The sequence below is a fragment of the Hyperolius riggenbachi genome, chromosome 9, assembly GCF_040937935.1.
Source record: "Hyperolius riggenbachi isolate aHypRig1 chromosome 9, aHypRig1.pri, whole genome shotgun sequence".
NCBI classification, from domain to species: domain Eukaryota; kingdom Metazoa; phylum Chordata; class Amphibia; order Anura; family Hyperoliidae; genus Hyperolius; species Hyperolius riggenbachi.
The window spans coordinates 246,289,223-246,316,158 of NC_090654.1; the positions used below are offsets into that span (position 1 = coordinate 246,289,223).

General features: G+C 45.1%; 1 protein-coding gene across 1 annotated transcript in view; it reads left to right on the top strand.

The window, feature by feature from the left end:
- Window positions 1-26,936, top strand: part of BRF1 (BRF1 RNA polymerase III transcription initiation factor subunit) — a 452,239-nt gene that overhangs the window by 112,310 nt on the left and 312,993 nt on the right. The window contains exon 4 of the mRNA XM_068254252.1: window positions 24,698-24,729. Within this exon, the coding sequence (XP_068110353.1) occupies window positions 24,698-24,729 (32 nt within the window). The remainder of the gene's footprint in view (window positions 1-24,697; window positions 24,730-26,936) is intronic.

The following is a 26,936-nucleotide window of genomic DNA, read 5'->3' on the forward strand; positions in this document are numbered from 1 at the left end:
TATTATCTCACAATTTAGCTCTCCTTAAATGACTTAACACATGGTTCAGTAGAGGTGCATTGTGGGTAACCACATTTGTTCACTTAAAGCTGGATTATTGCAAATACATTTTTTTTTAGAAGGCAGACCACTCTTAAGGGCCCGTTTCCACTTGTGTGGTGGGAATCGCTGCGGTAAATTTCGTATGCGGTTACATGCGAATTTTCATGCAAATTCTTATATGATTTCGCATGGATGACTAAGTATGCGAATTTAACCATGGCAGTGCCTGTGTGCTTTTTCATTGATTCCATGCGAATTCGCATGCAAATTCACATACCAATACCGCATGCGAATTCCCTATTAAATACATTGTATGCGATTAGCATAGCGGTATGCGAATTCTGATGGCTCTGCCGTGCAGATTTTTTCTGCACAGAAAAACGCAAAGGAATCCTGACAAGTGGAAACAGTCCCATCCACTTGTATTGGCTATGCGAATTTGCATGCGGCAAACGCATGCAAATTTGCGATAGTGGAAACGGGCCCTGAGCCTCAAACCCACTAGCAGCCTTTTCTAAGTGCTAGTGATTTGAAAAAGCTCTTGCTAATACAATGCTATGGGGGATTTTTATAAAATCACATCGCTCAAGTGGGATCACACCTATAGCATTACATTAGCAAGAGCTTTTCAAATCACAAAGCGCTCAGAAATGCGCTGTTAGTGGGTTCCAGGCCTATTGGATTATATTGTTGTCCCCTACCACAACACCTTTGCTTGTACCTTTCTTTTTCGTCAGTGATAGCAGCTGAATGGTTAATGATGGAGACTGTATGGAGATGACTGCTTGGTGGTGGAGGTTGCAGTGGGCATGCTGGGAGGGCAGCGCTGATTAATGATTCCCTCATCTTCTGCAGCATGTGAAAGTTTCCTTTTGCCAGTGCGCTGATTGATATCACCTGTTTGCAGTCTCCCCAGCCTGGTAGGAGTGTACTGTCTAGCTGCGTGTCTCTCTGCTCAGTGTCTGTCTGCAGCCTGGGGAGTCAGTGTGATTCATAACTGTGTGTTGCTCAAGCCTATCTGAATCAGCTCGCCTGCCTGCTCATCCTCAGCGGCATGCCTTTACTTTCTGTGCATCTGTGTGTAACTGTCTCAGTTGCTTCCTTTTCGCAGAGGTGAGGTTTGTTAGCTGTTAAGCTATGTACAGATGCTGAGGCCACCATGCTGGATTCCTTAAAGTGAACCGAGCATCATTTTTAACACCCAGGGCAGCTCTATAGCAAATTAAAAATGCATTCTAAAAATGTGGTTTATTATTAAAAAAACTTTCATTTTACCTCATATTTTTTTTACACCTAAGGGTTAAAATAGCCACTTTGTCCAACCGTAAAGGACCTGACGACGCTGAGCAGGAGATGGTGGAAAACAGATAAGACATCACCTCATTAGACTTATTTGACCACAAACAAACCCCCATTGTACTTCAAACAGAAAACATCAGTTACAGTTGAACAATTTCACACCTAGCCTGGATAATAGCAGTAGTAAAATAGCAGGGGAATGAGCATCTGAACAATGGCAGCCCTTTCAGTTATTTGAAGCCAGGAGCTGCTTAAATCCCTTTAAAGAGAAACTCCAACCTAGAATTGAACTTTATCCCAATCAGTAGCTGATACCCCCTTTTACATGAGAAATATACTGTATATTCCTGCGTATAAGACTACTTTTTAACTATTGAAAATCTTCTGAAAAGTTGATGGTCGTCTTATACGCCAGGTATCATTGATGCTGGGTGATACCCCCTATCCTGTTACCGTCTCTCAGATCTTGCTGCTGAGGACTGTAGTGAAGCGGCGCAGGTGCACATGTGCGAGATCTAAGGGGCAGAGAGGGAGGTAAATAGGATACAAGGGAGGGCCAGAGGGGTGAAAGAGGCATATTTTATGGGCACAGCACGATCTATTCTTCCATACTGCTCTGATAAACAGGTAGACCAGGAGAGCTGACCAATCCACTTAGGGAGAACGAGAGCTGACCAATCCAACCAGTCAATTGACTATATACTGTTATATACTGGGTACCACATACAGTACAGCACCGGTATATGATTTTTTTTTTAATTTGGTGTACGTTGGAAGAGGGGTAGTCTTATACGGTGGGTATATCACAAACTCTATATTTTAACTGAAAAAGTTGGGGGTCGTCTTATACGCCGGAATATACGGTAATGATTTTCACAAACAGACCATCAGGGGGCGCTGTATGACTGATTTTGTGCTGAAACCCCTCCCACAAGAAGCTCTGGGCCCGCGGTATTCTGGGCAAACTGCCACAATGTAACAATGTTCTTAGACAGGAATTGGCTGTTTACAGCTGTCTCTAACAGCCAAAACAGCTAGGAGCAGCTACATAACCTGCCCACAGTAACAATGTCACCATGTAATACATGTCAGAATGTGAATCTGGGAGAGGAAAGATTTTACAATGAGCAAACACTGACTAAATCATTTATACATAATTATGGTAAAAACTGAAGCACTTTTTTTACTACATTATTTTCACTGGAGTTCCTCTTTAACACACTGAAGCGAAAAAAAATTATGATATAATGAATTGGTTGTGTAGTATGGATAATTACTAGAACCTTAGTAGCAAAGAAAATATTCTCATATTTTTATTTTCAGTTATATAGTTTTTTCTTTATAACATTGTATCATTCTCTAATATTTGCAGTTTACACACTACTTAGCATTCTAAATGATTTTACAGAGCAGGCTAGTGAGCTTTTGAACTGTCCTCTGAAGGGAAAAAAACAATACAGTGACAGACACTTCGGATAACAAGCTTCAGAAGACAGAGCTCTCTGTGACTTTGAAAGTCGTGGAGCTCAATGACTCTTTTGCATAGATAGCAATTGGAGTTTCTTAACTCTACCTGTACTGGAAACAATATCAGACTTATGTGTCTGCTCCTAAAGTTTTATTTCTTAGCTGTCCTACACAACCAATTTATTAAATTATGTTTTGTTTTGTTTTTTGCTTCAGTGTCTCTTTAAAGGGTACCCGAGTCATAAATTAGAGCAGGCATGGGCAAACTCGGCCCTCCAGCTGTTAAAGCCAATGGGTACCGCTAGAAAAATAAAAAAGTCAGATACTCACCTAAGGAGAGGGAAGGCTCGGTCCTAATGAGCCTTCCCTCTCCTCTCCCGGTGCCCTCGGTGCTGCGCTGGCTACCCCGTTCGCGTCCGCCGCCACAGGGACTTCGGAGGTCTTCGGGGGCACTCGGGCTTCCGAAGACGGGCCGCTCCATACTACGTACACGCGAGTGCGTCATAGAGGGTGCTCACGCATGCGTAGTATGGAGCGGCCCGTCCTCGGGAGCCCGAGTGCTCCCGAAGGCTTCCGAAACATCCCTTCGGCTGCGGAAGTGGCAGTGTTTGACCGAACTGGTCGAATACTGCCACAGGGGATCCTGCGCGGGACCGGGCACCGGGAGAGGAGAGGGAAGGCTCATAAGGACCGAGCCTTCCCTCTCCTTAGGTGAGTATCTGACTTTTTTTTTCAAACGGTAAACATTCACTTTAAGGAACTACAAGTCCCACAATGCATTGCAGGAGTCTAACAGCCACAGTCATGACTCCTAAAGGCAAATGCGTTGTGGGACTTGTAGTTCCGTAACAGCTGGAGGGCCGAGTTTGCCCATGCCTGAATTAGAGTGTGCTTGTTCTTACCTGGGGCTTTTTCCAGGCCCCGTAGTCTAGCCAGTCTGTCGCTGTCCTCACGGCCCCCTTCCTTGATCCGCTGTGCGGCTCGGTAAAGTCTATGACTCGGCCATATTGCGCACTACTGCGCATGTACTGGACCAGCGGCATGCCTCCTTGATAACATTCCCCTTGCTGGGAGCATTCTGCACATGCGCGGTTTATTGAGACTCGTAACTGCGCATGCACAGAATGCCCCGGCCACAGGAGTGTGATGAAGGAGGCGTGACCCTGGCGCATGCGCAGTTGTGCGCAACTTGGCAGACCTTATTGGAAAAATGAAGGTGACTGGGACAGCGAGGGTCTACAAGACTACAGGGGCTGGACAAAGTCCTAGGTAAGTAATGGCACGACTTGGCTCCATTAAAGAGGAATTCTAGGGACATGTAATAGAATGTAGTAAATTATTCAAGATACCAACTGTTATATTAACTGTCCTGGTTTTAGCATCCAAAACACTTCCTATATCTGTGTATTGCTGTAAATTGGTATGTAGACCTGTCCTCCCAGTCATTTGTTAGCTCTGGCTGTTTACGCAGAATTCTCCCAGAGCATTCTGGGAGACCAGGGCCCATATGCAATTAGCTTTTTCTCCTGAGTCTTCTCCTAGGAGATAATTTTTCAACTTTTTAAAATAACTTTTCAGCACTTTGCAATTGAAAACGTACCAAAAAGTAGGCGAAGCGGTGCTGTATTGATGGTTTTAAAAGCATTTTATTGACAAGTTATAAAAATATCACATAGGGGAAATCAGGAGAAAAAGTGAATTGCATATGGGCCCAGGTGCCATTTCTACCGACTTCGGAACACAGTAAAAAAAATTCCGCAACGATGTGTATGCCAGCAGTAAAGGTGTCGCTACTTGTGATAAATGTCAGAATGTAAATCTGGATAAGTCCCACTGGCAGCCTCTGAAGGATCGGCAACTCCCGATGGGTCGGCGTCTTCTGCGCATGCTTAAGCAGGCAGGCACAGTTTGCTCCCAACGACGTGGGTGCGCAGAAGACACTGACCCGTAAAGGGTCAGCGATTCTTCAGAGGCTGCCAGCAGGACCCAGAAAACTGGAGCTGTGCCGAGGGACACAAATGACTTCTAGGGGCTGGAAGAAGCCCCGACAAGTAAAGCTAGATTTTATTTATCACCTCAGATAGATATACCTGAAATGACCAGTAGGTGGATTCTTGCTCCACCCTTTTTTTTCCCCCTAATTGCTGGCTGAGGATAGTGTATGATGCCAATCTGGAACAGAGCGATTTGTTGTAGTCTAGCATGTTCATCCCCTTTGTGGAGAAAAGGTCTGAATCTTGTGTGAACAAGCTGCAAAGCTCCAGTCGTAGAGTTCAGTCTCTCCTTGAAATTCAGCCAAGCTTTGGTTCCTTGGAAAGAATCCAGCTGTCAAGTCGGAGCATAGTTCATGCCCATTTTTAAACCCCTTTGCTTAGAAGGAACTCTTCAGGGCTTTCTATGGAAGAACGTGTATTACAGTGACGTTCTGGGGAAATTTCTCACAAACCGCGGGGTATGGCAGAACCAGGAAATATAAATAGTTGTGTTTGTGATGTTGTCTTTCCTGGAAGGAACTTTGTGCATTAGATCTCCCCATGATCTTTATTTAAATTGTAACTTGAAGCCATTTTCTGAAACTTGTCTACAAATAGAAAGGATCTGTTATGTTCGTAGCCTACATCTGTCTTACCTGCTGACAGCTACAGCATTCGGCACGGTGTGTCCCATCCTAGAGCTGTGCCTTAATCTGGCCAAGGCTTTGTTCGATTTGTATGACCGAACACCCAAGCAGCTCGGGGTGACCCAAAACCACTGGGAGAGTATAGGGGACCAAAAGAGACCGAAAAGCCCTCCTACTAAAATCGCAATGCTTAGTGTGGTTTGCATTCTTTAAACAGAAGGTGTTCGCGATAATTCAGATATAAGTGTGTAACTGTGGTTACCCATAATGCATCAATACTGAATATGCTAGTTCTCTTTATGCCCCTGAAGCCAGGCTTACATTCAGAACCGCTGGTGTATAGCAAACCTATAGCTTATAACTTTACACAGCCACGTCAACCCAACATGCAGACAGCCTGTTTCAAACTCTTGGTCCTCACTTTGTATGGTGATGGTGGCCAGAAGCAGTGATTGAAGAGCTGACCTTTGAAAACGAGCACAAAGGCAGGCCCATTTTGCTGTTGGCAGAGAAGGGCATTATGAGATGCAGGTAACTGTACCGGTCAGGCTCCGGTGTGGTGTGGACCAGGTGTTCATTGGTGAAGGGTAGAATATGCCAGATGATGTGTCCCATGCAGACTCTGTAGAGGTTAATGAAGTGATGGATAAGCTTAGACCCGTGCTGCGCCTTCTCTGAAATTGACTGGACATTAGTTAAAGGACACCCGAGGTGAAAATAAACTGATGAGACAAACAATTGTATTTATCATCCTCCTCCTAAAAATGACTTTTTTTTTTTTAAGATATCCCCCACTTTATTTTAGATTTAAATCTACTTTTACGTTTTTACAGTTTTATTGTCTCTGCTCAATGACACATTCATTGGATGTAATTCCTTATCAGGGAGGGTTACACTGCAGTCTGACCCAGACAGGATGGCCTAGTGCACACCAGAGCGGTTCTGCTGCGGTTTGCGATCCGCTTGTGGGTGCGGATCCGCTAGGGTAATGTATTTCAATATGCTGGTGCACACCAGAGCGGGAGGCGTTTTGCAGAAAGTGAAACGCATACTCCCGGGCTGCTGCAGATTTTGGATTGCGGATGCGTTTCTGCCTCAATGTTAAGTATAGGAAAAACGCAAACCGCTCTGAAAAACGGCACTTCAGAGCGGTTTGCCAGGCGTTTTTTGTTACAGTAGCTGTTCAGAAACAGCTTTACTGTAACAATACATGAAATCTACTACAACAAAAACGCTTCACAAAACCGCAAAATGCTAGCTGAAACGCTACAGAAAAAGAAGAAAAAGCGTTTCAAAATCTGCTAGCATTTTGCGGATCTGCTAGCAGATTTTGGTGTGCACCAGGCCAAACTGTCACTTAGATACCTGATGTTTAACTCTTTCAGGCAGAGAAAGAAACAAAAGGAACACAGCATAGTTATTAGAGCCCTTTTCCACTAGAGGCGATTGCGATTTCTGAATCGCAAAATCGCGAATTGCTAGCGATTTTAAAATTGCTAGGGTTTGCTAAATAACATAGGTATCATGATAGGTTATTGCCACTACCGCGATTCGATTTTTACAAAAGCGCGATCGTGCCGCAGTGCATAGCAAAATCGCAATTGCCGGTAAAAATTTGGACTTTGTGCTAAACGCTAGCGATTGCGATTCAGCAAATGCTAGCGATTGCTAGTGGGCCCTTGTGCTTGGTACTGTACATACACATGTCTAGCTCATCATGTCACATGTCATCTCTGGTATCCTTTAAGGCATAAAACTTGCCGTACTTGGGACATCGCTGATCCAAATAACTAAATTATAAACTCAGCCCAATCGAAAAAGCGATTGGTTGTGATCGATCAATTTACCAAATTGCAGCACACAATCTGTCATATTTCTGCTAAAATCTGATTGAATATAGATTGGATAGAATATATAGCGAAGATCAAGTAGCACAGTGGTGTAATGGATAGCACTCGCCTTGCAACACTGGTTTGAATCCCAGTCAGGGCGCCATCTGCTTGGAGTTTGTATGTATTACTCCTGTTTGGGTTTTTTTGGGGTGGTCCCTCTTGTTCTTGGTCCTCTTTCCTCTGCAGCCTCACGGAAGTTCCCCTATGCAGCGACAAGTGATTCTGAACTGCACATGTGGAAGTTCCAAAGCGCACATGTGCTGTGAAAGAAAACACTCGTGGACAGAGGAAGCCCTGAAGTCCACCATAGGCTTAATTTAGTTTTTTCCCCCCTAATTCAGGGGTACTTTAAAGAGAACCCGAGGTGGGTTTGAAGAATATTATCTGCATACAGAGGCTGGATCTGCCTATACAGCCCAGCCTCTGTTGCTATCCCAAACCCCCCTAAGGTCCCCCTGCACTCTGCAATCCCTCATAAATCACAGCCACGCTGCTGACAAACAGCTTGTCAGAGCTGGCTGTGTTTATCTCTATAGTGTCAGTCTGCTGCTCTCCCCGCCTCCTGCAGAACCCCAGTCCCCGCCTGCATCCCTTCACTCCCTGCTGATTGGAGGGAAGGGACAGGGGCAGGGACCGGAGCTATGCAGGAGGCGGGGGAGCAGCTGAGACTGACACTACAGATGTAAACACAGCCTCACAGCACGGCTGTGATTTATGAGGGATTGCAGAGTGCAGAGGGACCTTAGTGGGGTTTTGGATAGCAACAGAGGCTGGGCTGTATAGGCAGATCCAGCCTCTGTATGCAGATAACATTCTTTAAACACACCTCGGGTTCTCTTTAAGTAGGCTGTGAGCTTCTCATTCAGCCACTAGATGGTGCTGTGCATTGAAGTATGTTATCTACAGCAGCAGGAGTAGACCATGTCACAGGGATGCTGGGGTTGCAGTTTACCTACCTTTGCTTGTTTATATAACATTTACCATTGTCTGTGGGACTTTACAGAGAACATAGAACCACTCTCCCTACACCAGTCCCTGCTCCTGAGAAGCTTTTGTTTACAGCTCTGACACAGTCCTCTACACACAATGGGGACATTTTATCTAGTTAGCTGTTACTACCAGCTTGGTGCTGGAATGTGGGAGCAAAAGGGAAGAAACCAGATAATGTAGGAGGAACCAATGTTCAAATCCCGTTGATAATGCTCTTTGTACGAATTTCTTTTGGGGGCCCAATGCTGCAAGGGAAAAATACCTCGATATAGGAAGTGTTTTGGATGCTGAAACCATGAAAATTACCGTAAATGGGGGTATCCTAGAATAATTACCTGCATTCTACTATGTATCCCTACAGTGAGTGCCAATTTCAATGCCATCACAGTGCATGCGTTGGCATTTTACGACTATGGTAACACAGGAAAATTGCATTGTAATTGTGGTGCTATGCGATTTTTCATTGCTCTTTTCACCCACATCCACCCCCCACATTGGAAATCGCAAACACAATTGCACTATAATTCTGCTCTGAGCACTGAGTAGATAATATCACAATTGCATCGCAGTGCATTATTAAGTGGAGAAGAGCGCTTAAGGTAGCCATACATCTAGAGATGATGGACAGATTCGACCAAGAGACAAATCTTTCTGTAATTGAATCTGATTAGAGAGAGATCTGTCAGCTGCCCATACACTGCAGACAGATACCCGATCGATTTCATGCTTAAATCAGCCTTTTGATGCCGCATCCGCCACCTCGCTGACCCAACGCTGTGTCCCTAATGTTTAATGTCCCCCCCCCCCCCCAGGGCTGTGGAGTCAGGACAAAAATCCTCCGACGCCTCAGTTTAGGATTCCTCAGACTCCTCGACTCCTCTAATTTGCATATTACAATCTTGTTGATTAAAAGTATGTCACATAAAATGCATCTCTTAACTGCCAACGCTTAGGAATTTTAAAAGACAACTGGAGGGATATGGAGGCTGCCATTATTAATTCCCTTTTAAACAATACCTGTTACCTGGCTCATTTGGCTGATCTTCAGCCTTTAAAGGGAACCTAACTGAGAGGGATATGGGTGTTTCTTTTTAAACAATATCAGTTGCCTGGCATTCCTGCTGATCTCTTTGGCTGCAGTAGTGTCTGATTCACATGCCTGAAACAAGCATGAAGCTAATCCAGTCTGACTTCAGTCACAGCACCTGATTTGCATGCTTGTTGAGGGGCTGTGGCTGAAAGTATTAGAGACAGAGGATCAGCATAATGCTACGTACACACATGCGACAACGATCGTTCGTTAAGAACGACGAACGAACTTTTAATTGATGAAAGAACGACCTAAGTAAAGGTAGTTTTAAAATGTGTGTAACGATCTGATCGTTAGAACGAACGTTACATCACAGAAAGCAACTATTGCGCCTGCGCATAAAAATGAGAAGTTCCATGGAGAAATAGTGAAATGCGCATGTCAAGTCTAGTACGAACGATCGTTTCCAACGATGTACTACTTTTGCAAACGATCGTCGTTGGTTTAAATCCGCCGAGACAGAACTTTCTTTTGTAGCGATTTGGCTCGTTCGTCGTTTGCCTTAATAGTCGGTGGTTCGTTTTTTGTAACGATCGTCGTTGGTAAAGATCGGGGAACGATCGTTACAAACGACTATAGTCGCATGTGTGTACGCACCTTAAGACTCAGGCAACTGGTATTATTTTAAAAGGAAAAATCCATATCCTTCCCAGTTTAGGTTCCCTTTAAGGGCCTATTTCCACTACACGCAAATTGGATGCAGAAAAACTGACTCCAATGAATACCTATGGGCTTGTTTCCACTAAACGCAATTTTTCTGATGCAGATTTTCCCATAGGCATTCATTGGAGTCAGTTTTTCTGCATCCAGTCTGCGTGTAGTGGAAATAGGCCCTAAAGGAATACTGTAGGGGGGTCAGGGGAAAATGAGTTGCACTTACCCGGGGCTTCTAATGGTCCCCCGCAGACATCCTGTGCCCGTGCAGCCACTCCCCGCTGTTCTGGCCCGCCTCCGGTTCACTTCTGGAATTTCAGACTTTAAAGTCTGAAAACCACTGCGCTTGCGTTGCCGTGTCCTCGCTCCCGCGGAGTTGGTGCATTTTTTCCTGACTCCGACTCCAGGTACCCAAAATTACTCTGACTCCTCGACTCCCACTCCACAGCCCTGGTTTCCCCAGATGCCCAGTGCACTGTATACATTACCTGTCCGCAGCCGCCACTTGTCTTCTGCTGCCACCAAGCTTCCTCTGCTGTCCACACACGTGCCCACGTGGTTGCCTTATCAGTGTGTGTATGACATCACACGCACCACATTACTAGGTAACCGCGTGGGGCACGTATATGGACAGCGGAGGGAGCCCAGAGGCAGCGGACAGGTGATCTATATACAGTGTACTGGGCATCGGGGGGGCGCATTAAACATTAGGGACACAGCGTCAGGGTTTTGTTGCGTTCGCTAGTTGTCCCGACATCGCTCACCATTACTTTTGCGCACCATTTCATGCAAGTCAGCCTAACATCTTGCAACATGTCTGACCGATTAACGCGACCAATTTCGGCCTGAAATTGATTGCATAGTTGGTCAGGCATGCACTTGGTACAGATTTTCATACGATTCTGATTATGATAATCGGATCAGTTGCTTGATCGGCCGCCAAGTCGCCTGATGTATGGCTACCTTTAGGCCCCATTCACACCTAAAAACAAAGATGCAAACGCAAGTGTTTTGCGTTTTTGCATGCTGTTTTTTTCCCCTTCCAGAGCAGTTTTGTCATTCACTCCCTGATACAAGTCAGTAAGTGAACTCTTTCACCTGGAAAATAATAAATGCATTGTATTTATTCTAAAAAACACAAACGCAATCGTCGCATAGAGCGGTTTTCTGAGCATTTAGCGCTCTTCCTATACCTTCTATTATAGCAAAAACGCCCCAAAAATGGTACAGGCACCGCTTTGCTAAACGCACAGCGCATGAACCACACTATGAACCTTCTCATAGAGATTCATTGCACAAGCGTTTGTGGGCGATTTTGAAATAGAGTGAACGATCCCTTAATGTGTGGCCAGTGTACGTCTCCTAAACTCATTTCCTGTTTCTCCTTTTCCCCGTTACAAAAACTCAGCGTTATTTTGATAAAGCGTTTAATTGTCTAATCTGTAGTTAAGTTCACCAGGGCATCCAGCGAAGAATAATGTTGCCGATTAAACGGTTATTTGCTGTTTGTGCATGATATGTGTCTGGGAGATATTGAGCTAAATCCTATTAAGTGGACAGCGGTTGAGGTGTTTTATGTCCCAGATCCTCCGTACGCCCCGTAGAGGCTGCCATACATCCTGTTACGCCGTGCTTCCTGTGGCGTTGTTTGGGATGAGCTCATTACTGCTTTGAGTCATCCCTTTTGACGCCCGTGAAAGATGGGGGTGATTTTTTTTATTTAGTTGTCGAATGGGTAAAACTATTCTGTGCTTTAATTTGGTCCGTAGGATTAATTGCAGAAGAATGCATCTGTAGCGCTGTCTGGTTTCAGCTCTTATTTTGCTGTTAATATTGTTTTTTTTTTCCTCCCACGTTTTCTTCAAGGCTTGTGTCTTTTTTTTTTTTTTTTTTTTCCTCTTTTAATTTAAGAGACTCGGGCAGCCCTACATCTCAGCGCCCACAATATGTAACAAGTGTTTTTAATTAAAGATCTGCTTGTTCACCAGCCAGTTTATTTACGGTTACCCCCTCCTGCTTGGTAAAAGTGAAAGCAGGCTCTGCTGTTTGCTCAGGGCCTTTCCTTTGAATTACCTCACCCCCACATTGACTGGTGGGTTATTGGCAAGCCCTTTGCAATAGTAATGAGTCAGCTCCTCTCCCTGTTCACTTCCTGTGTGTGTCATCTTTGTGCTTTCCTTACTAGAGACATAGACTATATTAGATTAAATCCGACATGTCCGATCCTGATTCGATTCGTTTCAATTCGATTTGCCATTGCAAAACAATGGGAAATCGAATTGAATCGAATCAGGATCGGACATGTTGGAGTTAATAGAATCGTAATCGAATCGTAAATAGAATCGTATCGTGTAGATTGGGCTTAATAAAACTTGAAGAAAATCCTTGCAATTTGTATAGTTGAACTGTTGAATTTATTTCCAGGGAACATAGAGCAACACTAATGCTGGGTACACACGTTGCGATTTCCCGCTCTATCGATTATTTCCGACATGGTCGATCGGGTTTTGATCGTTGCAGCCGTCGATTGTGCATACTTAACATGCAAAATCGACTGCTGTATTGATCGAAACACAATCGTACATGGCGGAAATAATCGATCCCGCGGATCGAGCAGAAAATCGCAACGTGTGTACCCAGCATTAGTGTTGCTTTATCTTCCCTGGAAATAAATTCAACAGTTCAGCTATACAAATTGCAAGGATTTTCTTCGTTTTATTATAGATATGCCTGTTCTGTACTTATGAGGCGCCCAGGGTATCAATAAAACTAGTTTAAAAACACAACAAAAATGAAAAATGTGAGGTAGTTTACCTTAAAGGAATCCTCAAGCAAATTGTGCTGCCCCACGATATACTTACCCAGGGTGCCCTCCAGCCTCTTGCAGCCGACATGTCCCTTGCAGCATCTCTGCTCGCAGCTGCCGGCCCGGGGTCCCTGCCAGTGCAGAGGTCGACCTCGAGGTCGTCCTTACTGCACTTGCTTGAAGCGCCGCTGTCAATCTAGTCCACGTGGTCCGCAGTGTACTGTGCAGATGCAGAACTACTGCCCTGCACAGTATGCTGCAGACAACATGGACTTGATTGACAGCGGCACAGACGCATTAGAGGAGGTCAGCCTCCGCATCGGTGGGGGCCACTGGGCCGACGGCTGTGAGCGGAGATGCTGCGTTTGACATGTCTGCTTCAAGGTGCTGGAGGAAGCCCCCGGTAAGTATATCGTGGGGCAGCCAAAATTTGCTTGATGCTTCCTTTTTAAGACAATTTCATGTAGAAAATAAATGTAAATATGCGCTGGCAAAGCGTTTCATGGGTCTATGCCCACTTCCTCAGGCTGGATAAAGTACCAAAGGGTGTTCTGAGCTGAGAGGTGCCTTAGTCTCATCTTAGAGCACCTTTTGGCACTCTATTCGGCCTGAGGAAGTGGGCATAGACCCACGAAACGTGCTGCCAGTGCATGTTAAAATTCATTATCTACATGAATTGGTCTCCATTGAGATCAGCTACTTTTTTTTTCCTATTTTTTTGTGTTTTGAACCTAGTTTTATTGATTCCCTGGGCGCCTCTTTCCCGTTTCGTGCTTCTCACCATCCTTTGGAGAGGTGTTCTATTTAAACAGTTTAGCCATTTTGTATCGAGCGCAACCGCATCTATCTGGGCTGGACACCCGAGTGGAGTCTGTTTGTTCATCTCCACCTGCTGGCCCGCCTGCAACCTCCCTTGATGGGTCTGAAATTTTCACTTCTTATATTCTCTGTGATGCACTGCACCATCGGGGTTCCCATTGTCTCTGTACTTTTTTCCCTCAGGGTGCCTTTAGATCACCCCCCATACCCGCAGCTTAAAGGAAATGTCAGGCAAAATAACCTCCCGCTGGTGTGGGGTCCTCGACGGTGCAGAGCCCAATCTCGAGGCCGTCCTCTAATGCGCCTGTGTGAGCACCGCAGTCAATCAAGTCCACGTCCGGCGTGTACTGCGCAGACTCAGTAGTTCTGCGCCTGCTCAGTAGAAGATTACCTCGAGGTTGGCTTCTGCTTCGGCGGGGACCCCACACCAGCGGCGGCTGAGAGCAAAGCTGCGGCCTGGGAAAGGTCGGCTGCAAGGGGCTGGAGGAAGCCCCGGGTAAGTAGAGCAGGGGGGAGGTTATTTTGCCTGACATTTCCTTCAGGGCATATCAAACTTGATGGTGCACATGCAGGGCTGTGGAGTTGAGAAATCTGAGCAATTTTTGGGTACTTTGAATCGGAGTTGGTGGTTTCATAAACTGAGCAGTTGGAGTCTATGATTCTTGTACCCACTTCATAGCCCTGCAAGGGCTTTGGAGTGTGAGTCAAAAGGTCAGCAATTTTGGGTACCTGCAGTCAGTGGCTTCATAAAATGAGGAGTTGGAGTCGGATGATTTTTGTACTGACTCCACAGCACTGTGCAGATGAAGTCAAAATATCCCATGTGTTCTGATTGGTGAGATTTGCTCATGGAGTGGGGGGGCTTATTGGCCTAGGCTAAACATCACTGGAAGGGCGGGACTACATACCAATGCTGCAGTATTTAGAAAATAGGAACCGGTTCTGATGCTGAAACCCGGAACATTACCATAAAAGTGGGTATCCTGAATAATTTATTGCATTCTACTATGTCACTACAGTGCTTTTGTAAAGTGATACTGAAGCCGAGAAGAAAGAAAAAAAGTAATTTACTCTCCTATGGAGGAGCAGAGGAGGGAAGTCTGGATCCCATAGAGCCTTCTCTCTCCTCACTTGGTCCCCTAATTTCAGCGCTGTCACCCCTGTTGTACGTAGTCGGCCAGCTGGTTGAATATGCCTTCGGGCATGGGGGGCAAGTGCTTCCGAGGGCTCCCGGAGTCGGCAGATGCGAATGGGGGACGGCACTGGAACCAGGACACCGTGAGGACCCGGGATGGCTCTTTAAGGGCTCGTTTCCATATAGCACGCTTTCAGGAGCACTTATGGAAACGTGATCGCAGGGACGGCAGACTCTGCATAGGCTGCACTGTCTGCTGTTTCCATACATGCGCTGCAATTCACCACTGAATCGCAGTGCATGGTTGCCTGCATTTTGGGGTGATTCAGCCCTCGATCCCATTCAGTATAATGAATGGGATCGCAAGCCCCGCCCCCGGCGTATGACGCACAATGCAGAGCTGTGCGGCTCTGTGTAGCAGCTGAAAGAGCCCTAAGATCGGAAAGCGGACGTGGCACCGCAGTGAAAAAGGGCCTTTATAGGCTGTGTGTTACTTTACTCAGGAGTCTATCAGTTACTTCTATTGTCGTCTGAGAACTAGTTGCACATAATGGTGAGTAAATATGTTTCCTCACCAGAAAGCTCCGTCCACACATATGAAGACTGTCACCCACATGGGTCATGCTTCGGGCATCAGTGCTGGCCAACTTCCGTACATACACGTTGCTAGTGGCAGTGACAACACAGTGTATGATGGAGGTGCTTTCAGAATTTGGGGTGAGTAGGAGAACAGTGCGCTCAGGGGTCATTCGGCATTGGATGCTGCTAAAGAGCTGGCATGCTGGATCTTAAGCAACGTTTGAGGGCTTCCATACACACCCTAGATTCTCGCCCGAGGAAGTATTTATCGCCTCTCCCATCCAAGTTTCATCCAGTGTGTGTACGTAGCTTAGGAATTTTCTAAACACATTTGACATAATACATCTATTTCAGTGGCAGCTTCCAGCCCTGCTGTATTTTATGCTGGGGGGACTTGTGATTGTCAAACAAATGACATTACTTTTGGACAAAAGCAAGTAGGATAACTGAATGGCCTTTGAAGAGTGAGAAAGATACCAGGCTGTAATTCTTCTTATGTGCACAGTTTAGTGTATCAGCTTGATCTACTGGTTCCACAAGCCCAACTTATAAAGAAGCTACATTCAAGATTCAAGCACTTTGTCATTGTGTGACCCAATGAAATTGCTTTTCGTGAAAACCCCAAGGTGCATATAAGGAACACAGGGACAGTAACAACGGTAGAAATGGAGGAGTTATACAAGTATGCCAAATATTTAAAAATGTTGTACACGGTGGTTTGTATCATATAGCACTTATTATGATTGCACTCATTAATGATTAGTGTATTGCACATTACCAGTATGACTTATTGCACATGAATTAAATAATTAAGTAATGGCTCTACACCCAGTTCTTAAAATAACACTTCACCCTTAAGTGCATCATTTCAAACTTCATTGGCCTTAATTCACTTCACTAAGGTCATTTTGGTTAAGTAAATTAGGTAGATAAAGTACAGAATTCTGTATTTTATACTTTTTTCTCCAAATTCATTAAGATTTCCTGCATGTGGTAGAAGTTTGGTAATTTACTGAACAAACAAGCTTCAATTACTAATCCCTGCTCGGTAAGTCTCTCATTTACCTGCTGTGGATTAGGTTGGGCAAGAAGGTGTTGGGCTGTGTGTATGAGACTGCTTTTTCTTTCTAGTGCATCCCCAGCATTTCTTTATATGTGCTGCAGCTACCAGAGGGAGCTCTTCTGTATACCAGTATACAGATATTCACATCTAAAGGGAAACAGAAAAGCCTTATAAATGTCCCCTCATGCTCTACAGCCCTGACGTCCCACCCTCTAGAGTAGAGGCCTGCGCAGGTCCAATTTTTCATACCCGCACCCGACCAGACCCGCTACCTGCACCCAACCCGCACCCCGCTTTCAGGTGAATTTGATACCCTTAGCAACGCTACCCACACCCGACCCGCAACCCGCTTTTTTCCATTTTCTTCAAGTGCACATTTAAAGCAACATTGAGGAGCTTTAAAGTAAATAAAACCTTTTTTATACACAAACCAAAGCCAAAGAAGTGTTTTAAAGATTTTTTTTCTTACTCTTCTTAAAATTAATAAAAACTGAGAAGTAACAGCCCTGCTCAAACAACAAATAGCAGAGCAGAGCGTCCACATTTCTGTCCCTGTATGCTGTAGGCTGCTTCCCATCTACACTACATCTAGTAGAAGTGTCCCGCCCCCCTGGCCACTGCAATGCATACTGAGAGATGTAGTACATTAATTTAATCACAGGAGATGTAGGCACATTAATGTACTACATCTCCCAGCATGCATTGCGGTAACCACGGTGACACTTCCACCGCTGCAGCTATGAGTTGCAAGGAATAGACACTGCGTCAAGCAGCACACACAAGGCAAAAGATACAGAATTATCTTATGCTTGTTTTGACTACCCGCGGCCCGACCCACACCAGCAGGCACCCGACCCGCACCCGGAACTCGCTACCCGCGACCTGACCCACACCCGCAGCTTTATTCAATGCGGGTAACCCGCGGGTACCCGACCCGCTGCAGGCCTCTACTCCAGAGTATCGGACCAAATGAGGTGAAAATCAGGGCTTGTGCGGCTTTCCCTATTGGCTGCCTGGCTCTCCATATTGGCTGTCTGCTATATCTGTCAATGTTACCGCATGGAGAGAGTGAGTTATTGGATGGGCAGAGCTGGAGGTAGATACCGAACACTTTTGCTTGATTTACCGAATGCTTTAATCTTTGTGAATTGCAATTTCTTGAGGTTTTTACTGCACAAGTCGGTAATTTATCCCACCAGTCGGTAATATTAATGTTCTGTGTGGTAATAACTTTAGTGAATTGGCATTTGGCAAGGCGATCGGTAAAATCAGCTGTTTTCTGCGTTATCGAATGTGGTAATGCTTAGTGAATTAAAGGGGTTCTGTGGAGGGGTTAAAAAAACAAAAACCGACACTTACCTGGGGCTTCTATCGGCTTCCTGCAGCTGTCACGTCCCACGCGTCCTCCAAGCCTCGGTTCCCTGCTGCCAGTCCCGGTCTAATATATGTCTAGCTAGACGAATACTGCTCGCTCCGGCACGCGTCATCAGGAGCTTACTGCGCAGGTGCAGTACAAAGTTTTCTTGTACTGCACCTGCGCAGTAAGCTTCCAATGACACTCGTGGGACAGAGCAGCCGCAGTCTAGTTATGCGCATAATTGGACCGTAACCAGCAGCGGGGAAAGGAGGATCGTAGAGGACGGCGTGGGACATGACAGCTGCGGGGGGCCGATAGAAGCCCCAGGTGTCAGTTTTTGTTTTTTTAACCCCTCCACAGAACCCCTTTAAGGCCAATATGTCCAAAACGTGGCTTGGCTATAAAATGTAATCATAGACAGAAACACATGCTAAATGTTTATACATGGGAACAATTACTGTCGCCGTGGGGTTGGGGACTCGATCCGTCTGCCTCTTCTCCCATTGTCCGCCGCCGTCTGTTGTCCCGTCTGCCATCGTCCCCGTCAGTCCATCGCCATCTCTGTTTGTCGTCCAGAGACCAGAAAGCATGGGACTTCCTTGTTGAATCGTAAAAAATCAGTCTGAATCCTGCTGAAAAGCAGGGAGGATTTTCATTGGTCCACCATGAACCAATGAGAATTTCCCTGTTGCAGCATGATTCTCATTCCCCCCCCCCCCCCCCCCTGCAAACCAATGCTTCTGCTGGGATTGGATCGCCTGCAGTGGACCAAACGGCAGCAGCGAAACCAAATCCATGGGACAGGTGAGCATTTTCCATGCAGTGACCAGCCTAGTGGGAACGGACATAGTCTTATTCCCATAGGCTGCCATTGCGTCAGATTTGCGGCATGATTACGTTACCTTTGCAGACAAATGCAGCAGGTCGGGGCTATGCATTTGTGGTTCAGTCTGTGCATGTTGCGTTCGCGTTCCGACTAACAGTGTGAACGCTTCTTATTAATAACATAGGATGCATTTTCCTACTTCTTTATCTATAAATGTGAACGGGCCTGAAGGATCCAGTGTGTCACATCTTTTGGGGACATCAAGGGACAATTGTACACACGCTAGATCCTCAGCTGTGACAATCCTGAACAGCCGCCTCTGCTGAGAGTCCTCTACCACTTGTAACTCGCTATACAGCCCAGGAGGATGAGGATATTCAGTGTTGATGTTTTGTGTCCTAATTGGCACTTTCTCAGGGTCTGCTGCAATTAAAGTTGAAGTTTTATTGTTTAGGCTCTGTAGTTAGTAGTGCAGGCCTGTGCTGTGCGTTTTATAACAAGTGGGAGTGATCAGTACCGGGACTGTGTTAAAGTGAAATTAAAAATGCATGTCTTACAATGCACGTATAATTCCAGAATAGATATGCAGATAACAGATCATAAATATGTAAGTAATCATTTCATAGCCAGGTGCATGGCTAGGGGAGGGAGAGGGATTGTTTGTGCACAGTAGGCAGTCAGGAGGGATCTGGCAATCTCATTGTGGGAGTTAAGTGACTCACTAATGGGTGCATTTGTATTCTTGATCAGGACAGGAAATGAGGATCAGTTGTAAACACCAGGTGAAGATTTTGATCTTCACTACTCTATACTGCTGTTGGCCTTTGTTCTTGTTGCAGTGATTGTTTTTTCATTTCCTGCCAAAGCAGGAAGTAAGGGTCCATTCACACTTGTAAACGCAAAAACGCTTAGGGCCCTTTTCCACTAGCAGTCGCTAGCGTTCACGCTGAATGCTAGCGATTGCTGAATCGAAAAGCTAAAAATTTACCAGCGATTTCCCGACGTTTGCGGCCGCGATTTTGCTATGCTATGCACTGCATAGCAAAATCGCGGCAATAATCGTTCCGCCGCGCGTTCGCATTCCTGTAAAAAATGAATCGCGGTAGTGGAAATTACCTACCGCGATTCCTATGTTAAAAAGCAAACCGTAGCGATTGTAAAATCGCTAGCGGTTTGCGACTTTCCGATTCAGCCAGCGCAAACGCGCTAGTGGAAAAGGGCCCTTAGCGCTAGCATTTTGCGCGGGTGATTTTACTGCGATTATCGCGGTAAAATCACTGTACAAATCCACTTTTTTTGCAATCGCGATTAGCGTTCTAATAACATGCTAATTGCGATCGCTCTTCAATTGTGGCATAATGCTGCATGCACCGTGTTTGCGATTGCTGCTAATTGAGATCACTGCCATATAGTTACAATTGCGCTATCGCTTTAGCGATTAGAGGTAAACGGCCACTGATCACCCTAATGGGAATGGGCCCTAAGAAAAATTCTCTCAGGTAGTTGCAGCAAGCAATGAAAACCCTGAAATTCAAACCCATTGTTTGCATTAACCAAAATGTGAAAATATTTTTCCCCCTTCGATATGGGATTTCAGGCTGTGCTGTCAGGTAAATAATAAGGCCTCTTTTCCACAGACGTCTGAACTGCTCTTATGTCGAGCCGGGCAGCGTCCCATCTGCTGCCCACGACTGCCATTTGGTTCATTGTAATTTTAAGTAGACCTGAACTCAGCACAGGGCAGAAGGACAACATAGAGAAATGCACCCTGTATGTATTTAAAGAGTTTAGCCTGTCTAATTCCCCCTTATCTGTGACTAATCACCACTGTAATTTTATCTCTCAGCTGTGTCAGCTCAGGAATCTCCTCTGCTATAGCAGAGCAGCTAATTTGTAAACACAGGATGTTAACAATATGTCTGCTTTCATGAAAGCAGGAAGTAGACAAAATGCAGATTTATTGCAGGATTTGTATCAGCTGTAGCAAAGAAATATTTTCCTTTTTTAATTTATTATGCTTTTGCTTATCTTTTAGAGTAGAAAGGAAGTTCTGAGTTCAGGTCCGCTTTAAATGCATTCGAATGACAGCGATTGTAAAAAGCGTTGACACGCGGCATTACTACACAGCGAAAAAACATCTCATGTCACGTCCTGATGCAACTCCATATAGCGCCGCCTGTCTGCCGCCTGCTCTGAGCGCTAGCAAGTGCCTGGCCTGTGGAGGGGAGCAGCTGACAGGCGGTGAGAGGTCTAATATCTCTCTATGTAGACTATATACAACTGTAACGTCTTGTCAATTCCCTGTTACTCTCTGCCTCACAAAACCTTGGAGACCTCTCAAGAAATCATCATTTAATACACTCTCTGGCGTTTTCCTCTGTCCGAAAATATGCAAATCCTGTTTCCAATATGTGAATTTTCTGTGCGTTTCTGTAGTAAAATAAATAATATAACAATGTGAAGGAAAGACAATTGTCGGGCAGCGTGCCCATTTCAGCATTGTTATTTACCGTGGAGCAGACAGCCCAGACAGGAAATTCATCTTGTGGGTGTCTCTGGCCTACAGAGGAGAGGCTCGCCCCATGCATCATCATTATGGCAACGCTTAACCCCTTCACTTCAATTTAAAACTACAGTGTATAAAACTTCAGTGTGTAGCCCTGTTAACTTTTGTACCGAGCGCCATTTAGAAATGACGGACGGGCGCTGTTCCTGAGTGTGCTGCTGCCAGCCCTACCTACCTATCTACCTTATCGGCAGTCCCGAAGCAGTGAGAAGCAGCCAGTCTACACGCTTCAATCAAGGCATGTGGTCACTTGTTCCCTTCTCATTACTCTGTAGTGTGAGGAGAGGACAAGCTTGGTATTCTCACCTCTCTCTCTGTTTAAAAAAGTAAAAATAAAAAATGTACAGTATAAAAAAAATAGTTAGTGTACCTGAGACCAGCAAAAATAAAATAAAAAATATACATACTGAGGGCTTCCTCCAGCCCCCTTCAGACTGATTGTCATCTTCCTACGCCACCTGGATCTTCCGCTAGGTGGCCCAGTAATTCAGCCAGTCGGTGCAGACGCAGTTCAGCCATGTGCGCTCAACCGTCGCTGCGCCTGCACAGAACTCTCCCGGCAATGGGAGAGTGATGGGGGCACGCAGTCGGGCCGCACAAGCGCAGTACGCCCCGACTGGTGGAATTACTAGCACACCTAGTGGCAGGGCTGTGGAGTCGGAGTCGTGGAGTCGGGCAATTTTGGGTGCCTGGAGTCGGAGTCGGGAAAAAATGCACCGACTCCTAATGAATTTGTAACTGTAATTAAAATAGAAAATATGATAAAATGTTATATTTTTTAGATAATAGTCATAAAAAATAATGTATATATACAGTATATATACAATAATAGCTGTGCTTAGTCCACAAAAATGAAATAAACCAATCAAAATTAGTTACTTGTGCTGCTTCAATAAAGCAGTCCCCGTATTTTTAAGGTCAGATATACATATCTGATTGTGACTGTATAGATGATGTGTACACAGGAATCTCTTATATATACTAAATAACATCTATGCTGTAAGAATAAAGCCTGATGTGTAGCTGTGTCACTAATAGAGATGGTCAACGAGATGGAAATAATTCTGCATTGATGCTGATTCATGCAAATGTATGCACTCCCTTTGCTGATGAAATCAAATAATTTGATATGCTGTTAAAATTTGGTTTGGTGACTACAAATTAAAGGGTAACTGAGATGGATGAAAAGTAAAGTTTTATACATACCTGGGGCTTCCTCCAGCCCCCTTCAGGCTAATCAGTCCCTCGCTGTCCTCCACCACCCGGATCTTCTGCTATGAGTCCTTGTACTTCAGCCGGTCAGCGCTGTCCGGCTGCAAGCCGCTCCCACAGCCAGGAAAATTCTGCACCTGCGCAATAGTGCTGCACAAGTGTAGTATGCTCCTGGCGGCGGAGTGTGTGCATGCGCACTACGCCCGACTGGCTCAAGTACCTGGATTCATAGCAGAAGATCCAGGTGGTGGAGGAGGACAACGAGGGACTTATTATCCTGAAGGCGACTGGAGGAAGCCCCAGGTATGTATAAAACTTTAATTTCATCTGTCTCAGGTTTACTTTGTTACACAGTAGTACTATACTCTACATATGCACTCCCCACAGAGCTGCAGGGAATCCACTGAGAATGTTGTGCACATTGAACACAGAGGTGTTGTCTGTTTACAATCTCCTTATTCCCCTGCAGAGTACCTGCACATCATTCTTACATGTACCCACACTTAAATTGCCTAGGGCCTGATAGATGTTCTTTGTTCCGGTTTGTACCTTTTACAAGTACTCTTACCAAGGACTAGTTTTAGTCTAAAGGGAATAAATATAGTAGTCTACATATCCTTCTTACTTCAGTTGTCTTGTAAAATTCCTAAGCGTTGGCAGTTAAGAGACAAATTTCATGTTACATACTTTTAATCAACAAAATTGTAATATGCAAATTAGAGGAGTCGGAGTCGAGGAGTCGGAGTCGGTGGAATCCTAAACTGAGGAGTCGGAGTCGGTGGATTTTTGGACCGACTCCACAGCCCTGCCTAGTGGAAGATCCAGATGGCGTAGGAAGACGGTGAGGGTCCGACCAGCCTGAAGGGGCTTAAAGGAAGCCCAGGTATGTATCTACTCACCCTCCTCAGCCTGCGAAGACCTCCTTTTGCCCACATTTCAAGGCAGAGCAGTAAAGCAGAGGTGGGAGTGTAGAGGTCAGTACCAACTTTAATGCTAAACTCCACACTGAAAATGATTTAGTTTATTTCCTGATCGGTTATCTGAAGAACAGAAAAATCTGCGGTTTTCTATAAATCTGCCTTGTGTTAGGTTCTATGCTGCCTTCCACCTTTGTGACTCCATTGGCCGACGTTTCATACACATAGTCTGGGCAAGGCCCCTCCTCTTAGCTGGCCAATCTTGAACAATTGGCTTTTTTTTTAATCTGTTCCCTGCATTCAGATGTTGTTCTCAGCCAGGAAAGAATTTTGGGCTTGTAGTTAGTTGTCAGTGAAAGTATTGCTGTGGTCAGACTGAAGTCCCACTGAAGAGAAAGTGTCATTTGCATACCTTAAATCCTAACCCTTACATTGACAAAAAAGTCGACAACCTAGTTTTGTGTAGGCTTTTAGGGGGCTGTATGTTCACATGTTTATCTCATTTTGTCACTTCAGGTACCCTTTGACCCTTATAGAGAGAGGAAAAAAGCAGGGCTGTGGAGTCGAACTCGAGGAGTCAGTCGGGGCAATTTTGGGTACTTCAATAAACTGAGGAGTCGGCGTCTGATGATTTTTGAACCAAATCCATAGCCTTTGTAAAAATTAGACTAAGGAATAGGAGCAATTTTGGGTACCTGGAGTCAGTCATGGTTTCATAAATTGAGGAGTCGGAGTCGGGCGATTTTTGTTCCGACTCCACAGCCCTGGAAAAAAGGAACATAGGCTAGTTCTAGGTAGGATTGGGACTTAACATGCACATTTATCCTCTCATTTGACATAAAAAAGTTTACATACTCACCAAAGAATAGCAAAAGCTCTAAATCATATAGACTTCTAGAGCTTTCTCAGTCCTTTCTTGGACTCCTCAATTTCCCTGCCAACTGCTTCTTCGGGTCTCTTCAGAAGGTGTTGGAAGTCCTCAGGTCTCTGAGTACTTCAGAAGACAAATGGCTCCATACTGTGCACCGGTGAGTTACACTCACTCTTGGAGGCCCGAGTACTTCTGAAGTCTTTAAAGGAGACCCCTACATAATACATGTTCAACATTAAAGTCAGATCGCTGCAATGGGGGACACACAGAGGACCAGAGCCTTATCTTTTCTTAGGTGAGTATGAAACTTTATTTTTTTTAGGTGGCTTACAGGTATCTTGGTGATGATTCTAGTGAAGAGGTTTTTCTTCTTGCCTTTTGAAAATGTATAATGGATGTAATGGAAATGAAGGTTGTGTTTTTGTTTCTCCATACAGACACAGAAGACTCTCTTGCTTGCTGAATGCCTTTTTCCTTAACCCTCTTTCTCAGATATGTTACTTGACCTGAGCGACCTCCTTCAGGTAGGTGTCTCCATTCAAGCAGTCTGTTTTGTGTTAAGCTGCTATATCACTGCCAGCGGGGTGTAGGGGTGAATAATGCTGCTCATTGTCTGGACCCTCCGCTCTTCCAAGGACGTGGCACCTGCTCAGGGTTGACTCCTCACAGTTGCAGGAGGCGAGATAAGCACCTTGCGAGAGCATCTCTGTGGGAGACTCCCTCTGGGATGCCTGCCAGTGGGAGAAGATAGTGAAGGTGAAGAGGAGGCTTCCAGACCTGCTTTTACTGGAAATGTCATGATTCATGCCTTCCTGTGTTTACCATACATATGCCATATTCATGTACACAGTCCAAACGTCCTTGAGGTTCTGCACCATGTTACCATATTGGTGTTGCTAACAAAGGGGAATTGTACAGAGCTCCAAAGAATTGTGAACGTTCTTGAATTATTCCTATAAAACAACAAATAGTGTTTCATTGCTATACAAGCCATTTTGTAACAGCAAGGCCTGTTTAAACCAGTGGTGATTAGACAGTACAGAGTATATTGTGTTGTCACTTAACTGCCCCTCAGAGGGGTTCACAGTTGAATCCCTACCATAGTCATGTCTATGGATGTATTGTGTAGTGTATGTATCATAGTCTAGACTAGGCATGGGCAATCTCGGCCCTCCAGCTGTTACGGAACTACAAGTCCCAGAATGCATTTGCCTTTATGAGTCATGACTGTGGCTGTCAGACTCCTGTAATTCATTGTGAGACTTGTAGTTCCTTAACAGCTGGAGGGCCAAGTTTGCCCATGCCTGGACTCTAGGGCCAAATTAGCGGGATGCCAATAAACGTACCTGTATGTTTTTGGGATGGCCAATGAGATGCAAATAATTCTGGCTTGCATGGAGATTCTACGCTTAAAGTGGACTTTTACTCATTGCAGAATTGTTTTCCTTTCATATAGTTTATAGGGCATTCCTCAAGCCAAATACTTTTGTTTTGTTTCAATACGCTAATTCGCTATAAACTAAACAAGCCTCGCCCACAGCTCCTTTTGTGCCTTGGCACTGTAGCAAGGGCTTATGGGAGCTCAGTCTGGGCAGGAGGAGGTTACTAGCCATTGACTTCAGAGGCAGAGGTGAGGAAGAGAGGGGACTGAATTTACACACAGGCAAGCTGATAGCATCTCCAGCCCTCAGCCTGTGACTGTGTGACAAACAGAACATGGCTGCCCTCATTGTATAACAGGAATAAACAATCATAAACTTTTGAAACTGTTTTCAGCTAGATATGCTGAGTAAACTATCTAAACTTTAGATAAGTTATCTAGACAAGTTACTTGTTATAGTTACTTTTTCATCTCGGATCCGCTTTAAAGAGACTCTGTAACAAATTTTTCAGCCTTAGTTCTTCTATCCTATAAGTTCCTATGCCTGTTCTAATCTGCTCTGGCTTACTGCAGTCTTTCCTAACTGCACTGTCTCTGTAATAAATCAATGTATCTTTCCTCTGTCCTGTTTGTCGGGCTAAGGCTTGATTGTGTGGAATGTGCAGGGCTGCTTGTGATTGGTAGAAGCGATACACACCCTCTGCAGGCCCCCTGCACACTCTGAATGACTCACACACTATGCTTAGCTGAGCCTATTAGAAGCTGGTTAGTTTGTTTGTAAACACTGCCTAAAACTGTTAATTACAAGCCAGGATTGCAGCAGAGAGTGGCAGAAACAGCACAGAGGGGCACAGGAGAAAATAATGAATAGAATGGTATGCTTTTTATTGTAAGATTATTAGAGTACAGATTCTCTTTAAGGTGGCCATACTTGGCGGCCGATCGACCATCCGCTTCGATGATTATAATCAGGTCGGATGAAAATTGGTGCCACCAAGACAGACATGCTGCAAGATGTAGGGCCTATTTGCTCGTTTGGGTGCATGGCGGGAATGGAGTGCGATATCAGAACAAGCGACTAACGCAATGGAACCCCCAAAGATGTCCCCTAATGTAAAATGCTCTCGCTGGTGCAGTCTTTACCTGTATGTCACTAGCTCTGTCCGCAAACACGTGGCCACATATACGCTGGCAACCACCTGTCTTTACACATGTGCAGTACAGCAGCGCTTGTCAGGACAGGAACTTCCAGAGGGTCCCGGGTAGCAGCGGAGGTCTGGAGGAGGACGTATTAAGTTGCTGATGTGTTCAAATGCCTCAGGTTCTCTTTAAAGAACACATTTTCTGCAC